General features: G+C 36.6%; 1 protein-coding gene across 2 annotated transcripts; it reads right to left on the bottom strand.

Moving 5' to 3' along the window:
* Window positions 1–689: 689 nt before the first annotated feature.
* On the bottom strand, window positions 690–8259 carry LOC100371257 (calmodulin-like). Of its 2 annotated transcripts, none has more exons than XM_078008651.2 (5): window positions 8030–8135; window positions 5955–5985; window positions 2746–2889; window positions 1014–1256; window positions 690–846 (listed from the first exon to the last, which is right to left on the bottom strand). In XM_078008651.2, the coding sequence occupies exons 1-5, from the start codon at window positions 8111–8113 to the stop codon at window positions 818–820; spliced, it is 531 nt and encodes a 176-aa protein (XP_077864777.1). In that variant the 5' UTR covers window positions 8114–8135; the 3' UTR covers window positions 690–817. The 2 variants fall into 2 exon arrangements, with proteins under 2 accessions (XP_077864777.1, XP_002734090.1); XM_002734044.4 differs by lacking the exon at window positions 8030–8135 and adding an exon at window positions 8157–8259 and having other exon boundaries at window positions 700–846.
* Window positions 8260–9513: the final 1254 nt, after the last annotated feature.

Genomic DNA, 9513 nt, shown 5'->3' with positions numbered 1-9513 from the left:
GCAAACTATTACAGAACATGACAAGTTACAATTATGTATTGAGTAGCTAGTAATTATAGGAACGATTGTCATTTAAATATTAACTTTTAATTATCTCTGTCGTGAATTTGCGACAAGACAAACTAATTAATGCTACCGATAAGAAAAATGTGTATGCTTGGCATACATGTCACGGTGAAACACGGAATATAGTAGCACATATTTACATAATATAAAAACACAGTAACAGTGCAGTACATATTAGTGTTAAAATAATAATAATAAGATTAAAGATTCATATATGTCCGCTGTTCAATAATTAACACTGTACACAGGGACAATTAAACACTGACGTGAATGTCAGTAAAGTATAGTTTTGCTAGCATGTTCGATTATTTACTGACATAAAGTATCATAGCGCCACCAAGTGTCCGAATATAGTTGGACAGACACGGTGAGGGAAAACAGCACATAGCTATAGGTAGATACATAGATGACTGTGTAAGAATACAGCATGCATGTAGCTACATAGAGTGAATACCCAGCAAAAGTGTTGCTGGCTTTGACGCGCTTGCTTGCACATATCGTTGAGTGTTACGACTTATAGGCATGTATGAGCAATTAAAGTTGATCCACTACGTACACCGTTTGTCAATCAGAACAATGGTTTCGCGATGACCATAAAACCTGCATTAAGTGGCACAATTTTTATCCAACCAAAGCGTATAATGTGATAATTATAACTATATAGGATCAAAGGTGAACGTTAGAAGAAAGGTGATCAATTATTGAAAAACGCAATGATCAAAGATCTTCATAATCTATGTCTCCGTGACACTCACTTTGATGACATCATTGTTACGAATTCTGTATAGAATAAAAACAAGAAAAATAATTATTATTTATTAATTATAAATTAATTTTTTTGATATCGCAAATTAAGTTCAATATTTAGTGTCTTCAAATGTCTAGACCATCACGGTACGTGCAACGGTGCACTGTATGTCACGTATAGACAGTATAGACATACCTACCTTCATAATTGACCTGCCCATCGCCATCGACATCTGCCTCACGGATCATTTCCTCAATCTCATCATCTGTCAGTTTTTCGCCTAAATTTTTCATGACATGCCGTAATTCCTCGGCGCTGATGAACCCATCTCCGTTTTTATCAAATACCCGGAACGCCTCTCGAAGTTCCTCTTCTTGGTCTGTTTCTTTCATTTTCTTTGCCATCATGACGTTGAATTCTTGAAAATCTATTGTGCCATTGCCTAAAATTGATATAATTAAATGGTATTGATATATCACCTTTTTTTGTTAAGATTCCACTGTTATCCGACAGAAACATTTTCGTTAATATATGTTTTTACTTGCTGTACACAGTCATGTAGACTGTAATTTTCAATTTTAAATAAATAAATAAATAAATAAACAAATAAACAAACAAATAAATAAATAAATAAATAAATAAATAAATAAATAAATAAATAAATAAATAAATAAATAAATAAATAAATAAATAAATAAATAAATAAATAAATAAATAAATAAATAAATAAATAAAAAAGACGACTAGTATTTACAGGCAACAGGACCACAATACCACCGCATAGGTGATACTAAAAAAACCTTGGCTTACATACGCTTGGTACAGCCACGTAGGGAGTCATAAACTCACTAGACATGCTGGGTAGTTATGTGGAGGGTCCCTTTACAGATACCCAGGTGTGAATGTATTATTGTACTAGGAAAGTTAAGATGCAGTCAAGTGGTTTGATGACCCTCAATATGACTCCGCCCAGCAAGTGGAAGGCTAGTGTTAGACGGAACTCTACAAGACTGTACCCAGCAAGTGGAAGGCTATTGTTAGACGGAACTCTACAAGACTGTACCCAGCAAGTGGAATCCTAGTTGTAGACGGAACTCGACAAGACTGTACCCAGCAAGTGAAAGGCTAGTGTTAGACGGAACTCTACAAGACTGTACCCAGCAAGTGGAAACCTAGTGTTAGACGGAACTCTACAAGACTGTACCCAGCAAGTGGAAGCCTAGTGTTAGACGGAACTCTACAAGACTGTACCCAGCAAGTGGAAGCCTAGTGTTAGACGGAACTCTACAAGACTATACCCAGCAAGTGGAAGCCTAGTTATAGACGGAACTCTACAAGACTGTACCCAGCAAGTGGAACTTCATTAACAGACGACACTCTCTATGACTGTACAAAACAAGGGGAATCCCAGTGGTAGATGACACTCTACAAGACTGTACCCAGCAAGTGGAAGCCTAGTTGCAGACGGAACTTTACAAGACTATACCCAGCAAGTGGTAGCCTAGTGTTAGACGGAACTCTACAAGACTGTACCCATCAAGTCGAAGCCTAGTTGTAGACGGAAGTCTACAAGACTGTACCCAGCAAGTCGAACTTCATCAACAGACGACACTCTCTATGACTGTACAAAACAAGGGGAATCCCAGTGGTAGATGACACTGTACAAGACTGTACCCAGCAAGAGGAAGTCCATTGGTAGATGACATTCATCATGACTTTACAAAGCAAGTGGAAGCCGAATGGTACATGACACTCAACGTAAGTTTACCAAGCAAGTGGAAGTCCAGAGTGTAAATAATACAGATTTGAGGACTTAAATGCATAACTTGGTAAATACATGATTCATTATTCATTTGCGAGTGGACGTTGTATGTATTAAAGACTTTGGCGATTATTTGGATAGTAAAGTATAATCTGCCGAGTCTTCTTACCATCAGCATCGACTTCGTTAATCATATCTTGGAGCTCAGCCTCTGTTGGGTTTTGACCTAATGACCGCATGACGGTCCCCAATTCTTTAGTTGTTATGGTACCGTCCCCATCTTTGTCAAACAATGCAAATGCTTCCCTGAATTCTGTAAATAAAAATGAAACACTCGGTAGTCAAATAGAAAAGTGCAGACAAGTTTAAAGTGCATTGTGAGGTTAAAACTATTTAAGCCCTTAATAATAATATACATGCAGGGAAAATATAATGATGATGTCTGCGAATTAATCTAACTTCCCAAAGGAATTAATTCAATCAAATTAGCCTACAAGTGCACAACTATTAAACCAACTTACAATTGCATGTGTAATATACGCGGTATCCCCACGAGACGTCGTAGAATCGCTATCCCTAATAATTAATGCGCTCTGTACAATTGACACAAAAATAGCATTATACTGTTATGACTACTAGACCTAGACCCTAAGATCTCTTAAGTCATCGTTACTGAACATCTCTAGTACTTGGTGTATAAGTACCGCCATGAAATGCAATGTGAATACAAAATCCCTGTCAAATGATTCCTTTTATCTCAGGTGTATATACTACATAAACTTATTAAGTTATGAGTGTTATGTAAACACTCCATTGCGAGAAAACATGACATGGTCGAGACAACTAATGAAAGAGTCTTGTCTTATACATTGCATAGTCTTTGCACGTGCCTCTATCCGCTGTATGTATGCTCGGGTACCGACTGGATTCAGGTAGTATTATGCAAAACTCTGTGTTTTCTTTACACTTGATATGGTATGCATGGAGTAGCTTGATATTTATTTATAGAACAATCAACACAATGGTAGCTGTCAGCGATGCATACATGCCATGGGGAAGAATATAGCCGAATACTTTATTACGTATTAATGCAAACACAATGCCATTAGCATAATCAGACGTATTAACTTTCCAGTATTAAAAGATGATTGGCAAACTAACAATTTCTTAAACTAGAAAAAATGTTCACACGAAATTAATCAATTAATTGCATGGTATTATTTAGTGTTTATATTTAGTTGCTCATTATTTTTAATATTACACTTCAGTGAAAACAAAGTATGCCCATAGACATAATGATTTATCTTGGTGCATTATGGGATTGGTTCAGGTTAAGTGCAACTAATTTCCATACTGCCTCTTATACAGCAGAACAGTTGTCAAATAGTGGTAACAAAAAGCTGTATTCAATATGAACATAAAATATTATCTTATTTTCTTTATGTCATCAAATGTGATATGGTAACCATGATGTGAGTGATGTACCGTATACAGTAATTTCGTACTATCTTGTCAGCATTTTTGTTTCTTGGTATGACCCACATTTCACATTAAGCGTTCTTTCTGGATTTACATTGGAAAGGGAAGAGCACATACACTAAACGATTTGTTAAAACAAAACAATTAATTGTTAAGCCCGTACCACGAAAACCAATACGCAATATATTCATGACATACCGACAAACATAAAAAGTGCGGATTCATATATAGGAAAATGTATAACGCTAGTTGCCTTGCGTGTGACAGTATCAAATAGTAGTACGTCACATAAACACATCCAACGACAGCACACGACGTGACGTCATCCAACGCAGCACACGACATGACGTCATATGATGCCTGTACACGACATGACGTCATCCAATGCTTGTACACGACATGGCCGCATATAATGTGTATATAACATAACTGTATACAATACTAGTACACCACAAGTCGATATCCAAGTAGATGAGATGACAACACCAAACGTATGCACACCACACGGTGTTACTAATGGCTAGCACACGACATGACGTCATCTAATACTAGCAATATTAATAATACATGTGTGTGAAAATGTTATTTTCATCCACTTATGGGTTTCTTTCATAAAACATGGCTGTGTAATTATATGGCCTAATTAACAACACTTTCATTACAGATATCGGCCTATTGTACATAAACACACATATGGCGAGATAAGATGATGGACAAAAGATGTAGACAATTCTCGGAGAAATAAAAATATTAGCCAGGCGCGTAATATGACAGAACTCCACACTCTTCCCGTGACTTTCGTTGCGTATGGAAGTTATTTTCACGAGTGAAGGGGTGTATCCTGCGGCCATACTTTCACGAGCGAAGCGAGTGAAAGTACAGCAGAATACACCGCATCTCGAGTGTAAACGGTGTTTACAAAATAAAAATAGTTCGGTAGCCAATGGAAATACCATGTTCATTGGCATATCGACCGTGAAAATACCAAAAACGTTATTGCATGGATGATATGCAAATTAGTTTTAGTCAAAATACGTGACTGCCTAAAAGTACCATTATGTTTAGAAAAACGGTACTCCTGATGGGACTACATTGTTTGCTCTCAGACCTCATTTGCATATGGGGTGTGGAAATACCGATTTTGATTTCAGGGACGAATCAAAATAAACTGCAGTACAAATGTAATAAATAACGATATTTATCTTAGATTTACTACTATTAATAGTAGTAGAGACAGTAGTAACAACTGTACAATTCCTAATAGAATTCATAATCCTGATAACAAATCATTATTGGCGACATCTACCAATAATATTAAATAATACGAAAAAAAACGTTAAACACGATGTGTACACTAACTAATGACCATCAAGCCCATAAACAATCAATACGGGTCATAGACTACGCGTGAGGATACAAAATCTCGCGGGACTGTTTTTTGTATTCAAATGATGTTACAAAAGTACAAAGAGCACATAGCCTGCTCACCTTCTGATGTATAGTTGTATAACATGTATAACCAAAACTGTAAAATACCATTTTATTTAGAAACACATGCATAGATTTTTTCGTTTCAGAAATTATATGTTTAATCGTTCCCCGGCTTTAAAAACAATACAAAATGGCTGTTATGTTTTAAATTTACAGGGTAAATGTACTTGTTACAATCAAAGTATAGCACACGTTAAAACTTTTCATTTTTCCATCACTGGTTTTAGTATATTCACTTAGCCCGAGTTAGTGTATGCAACGTTCCTGGTGAAAGATTATCATTGTGGTTGGAAATATAACATGACAAGTGAATTCACATTTCTCTTGTCTCTTACACATGTATTACAATTTTCACACAATACATATTGATTTGTATCCCATATAATACACTGCTTTGGTTACACATACCTTTCAACTGTTCTTCGGACACCTCTTCGGCCTACGAACAAATATAATATTTAGTTAAAGGAGAGCGGATGTGATGTACTGTTACGTAACGAATTTCGCGTCATGTAGCGTCATCTATTATGAATAACATATTATGGTGTCAACGTGACATGTACCGATATTACGGCGAATTTATAACATATTATGGTGTCAACGTGACATGTACCGATATTACGACGAATTTATAACATATTATGGTGTCAACGTGACATGTACCGATATTACGACGAATTTATAACATATTATGGTGTCAACGTGACATGTACCGATATTACGACGAATTTATAACATATTATGGTGTCAACGTGACATGTACCGATATTACGACGAATGTATAACATATTATGGTGTCAACGTGACATGTACCGATATTACGACGAATTTATAACATATTATGGTGTCAACGTGACATGTACCGATATTACGACGAATTTATAACATATTATGGTGTCAACGTGACATGTACCGATATTACGACGAATTTATAACATATTATGGTGTCAACGTGACATGTACCGATATTACGACGAATTTATAACATATTATGGTGTCAACGTGACATGTACCGATATTACGACGAATTTATAACATATTATGGTGTCAACGTGACATGTACCGATATTACGACGAATTTATAACATATTATGGTGTCAACGTGACATGTACCGATATTACGACGAATTTATAACATATTATGGTGTCAACGTGACATGTACCGATATTACGACGAATTTATAACATATTATGGTGTCAACGTGACATGTACCGATATTACGACGAATGTATAACATATTATGGTGTCAACGTGACATGTACCGATATTACGACGAATTTAAAACATATTATGGTGTCAACGTGACATGTACCGATATTACGACGAATTTATAACATTTTTGCTAGTACTGTCGCAAAAGCAGACACTCGTACTACGATTTTAAAATCAACTCCGAATGAATAACATCTTACTGTGCCAATAACAAATAAATAGTATAAGTCACAGAGAGACTCGTCATTGTAATGTCTGCTAAGCACTCATGATTTAATGTGAACGGTGTTTATTGATTGTTGCGATCAATGGCCCCGGCCCGACATATCACCTGCCCCGTTTCCCTCGTCAAGTAACTCCTTGTTTGTTGAGTGTTTTAAAAACAACCTTATAACTTTATGGAATATTGATCTGCCGTAGACACGACGCATTGACCTATGTCAAGCGCGTATGCATAAAGTGTCACGCTCGATTGCCTTTAATTGTTTTAGTATTCGACAATATTCCCTCCCCTTGAGAGTATATGACTTGACACCGCGAATTGTTTTTACGATTCCTTGCAAAATTGTCCAACTATTTTGCATTCAGGTGTAAAACACGACGTCACGTGAGACGCCTGGTCTCGAAGGGACTCATAGGTCATGTCACAATAACGACACCGTGGATGATAGTGAAACACATATACATAAAAGTTATGGCGTTGATGATAATACGACTACATGCCATGGGCCCTAATTTAAATAATATTCGTTGGCGTATAAAATGAATGAATTGCTCAACTGAAATACAGTATAATGTACGACGTAAACATTTCATAAAAGAAGGGGAATTAATCCCTATCGAGAATTGTGACATTTTACGAGCTTCTTTTCAAGAGGTCGATAACGGTACGTCATTGTGACCAATAGCCTTTGTCAAAACACAACGCTTTATCAAGACGTTTTACTAAAAAATTACTACATTCCTGTCAGAGATTCGGGGTTACTTCATTGTCATACAAACAATGTTGCTACTTTAATCCGTGGTCATCGGGTGCTTCAAGGTGAAATACCTGTTTATGATTTTTGTAGTAAAACGCTAACAAAATTACTTGTTAGAACCTGTAGGTTGTAAATAGATTAGCGACCTTTAACAGTGCGATCAGTGCGATGGTTATCAAAGGACATTATATACTGGTGTACATAACCCTGTCAAATGGAGTATGATATACAGACACATTCCAATAACATGTATCGGCATCCAAAATAGACAGAAAGAGTCTGATACTTGCCTTGCATGCTAGAGTAAAGTCCACTGTAAGAGAATATGCTACATGCATATGAGGATACCTGCCCACATTATTGGTTGTATTCATTAGCTTAACATGCCCCTGGCGCGAATGACAAGAAACCACTCACCATTGTATGAGAATATTCACTCCTTGTAACTGTGTAAATCTATAATCCCCGAATTATAATGAATGGAGCCTCGCCTCAAAACGATCTCTCTATCCTCGCACACACTCCGTATATGACTTCCCGTGATTCAAGCGTGTCGTCTTCGCACCTAACTCATTTACATATAACAGTTTAACACGTCGGGGTAGGTCTTTCATATGCCATGAACTCATTTGTCCATAGCTATACAATGTGGTGCTTTCTCACCCTAGGGAGTCGTAAAACGCGTCACATGAATGACACCCTTGATGATGCAGTAAAAGTGAAGAACTACGACGCGTATGGAGATTTAAATTAAACCTTATTCCGGTGAAAACCACACAGTAAAACATACAATGATTTGTAATTTAGTTAAACTAATAAGTGTAACAAAGACCGTGATATTAAGGAATAACATTTCACAAAACAATCCTGGGTCATGTTAATTGGAGTTAATACGTTAAGTACAAAATGCAACAAAACTATTCACTTTAAATATCCAAGTCGATTGATATCAATCTTTAATCCTATATATTAATTAGTTAATTCGTTTAAATGTGGAACCAATTTCAATAACGCTTCAGTATAACACATTGGTCATGTTACCATGACTACAACAATATATTGATCTAGATGTAGATTAGAATACTACCTAAATGAGCATGTTCACACTTTCCTGTGTGTGATATGTTATTTCGTAAAACTATTATTACACATAATGACCCAAAAGTAAATAATTAAACCTGCACTGTTTGGTTGCCACGGCCACGGCCCCTCTTGAGAGGGACTGTGGCTGTATCATTGACTTACAAGCGTAATAGCTGAATGAAATGTAACTATTTTATTCTTCATAGGCCTAACCAATCACGAATTTATAAATATACATTATAACACAGCTATCATTGTGGCTGTAGATGTGTGGCTGTGGTCGGTAACTGCTGAATTGCACCGTAGCTGAGCACTGGAAGATGATTCACCCACACCTCGGATAAGTGCCTTGGAACTACTAAGGGGATAACATTTTCTACATGTGTTTGTGTTGCAGTATTGTCGCGATAATAGCGCAGTATCGAGTAACACATTTCCTGTACATTTACAGTTCTAATTCGATTCAAGTATCGTGTGAGCTACATCCCAGGACACCCAGCTACGACTCCTCAATGCTCCTAATGTCCTGACATGTCATGACCTGACAAGCCTAGAACTGTTTATATAGCAGATGAATCTATATGAAATTTCAATTTAGCTATCACACTACAACCTGTATCACCCCGCACTTCAAGTGACGGTGCAGCCATTTACACACCTAAATAAACACCACGTTTTAGTGTCATTATAC

Source organism: Saccoglossus kowalevskii, chromosome 1, assembly GCF_978046115.1.
Source record: "Saccoglossus kowalevskii chromosome 1, keSacKowa6.1, whole genome shotgun sequence".
Taxonomy (NCBI): Eukaryota; Metazoa; Hemichordata; class Enteropneusta; family Harrimaniidae; genus Saccoglossus; species Saccoglossus kowalevskii.
Note: the sequence above shows the minus strand (reverse complement) of the source record. Positions and strands in the feature narration are given on the sequence as shown.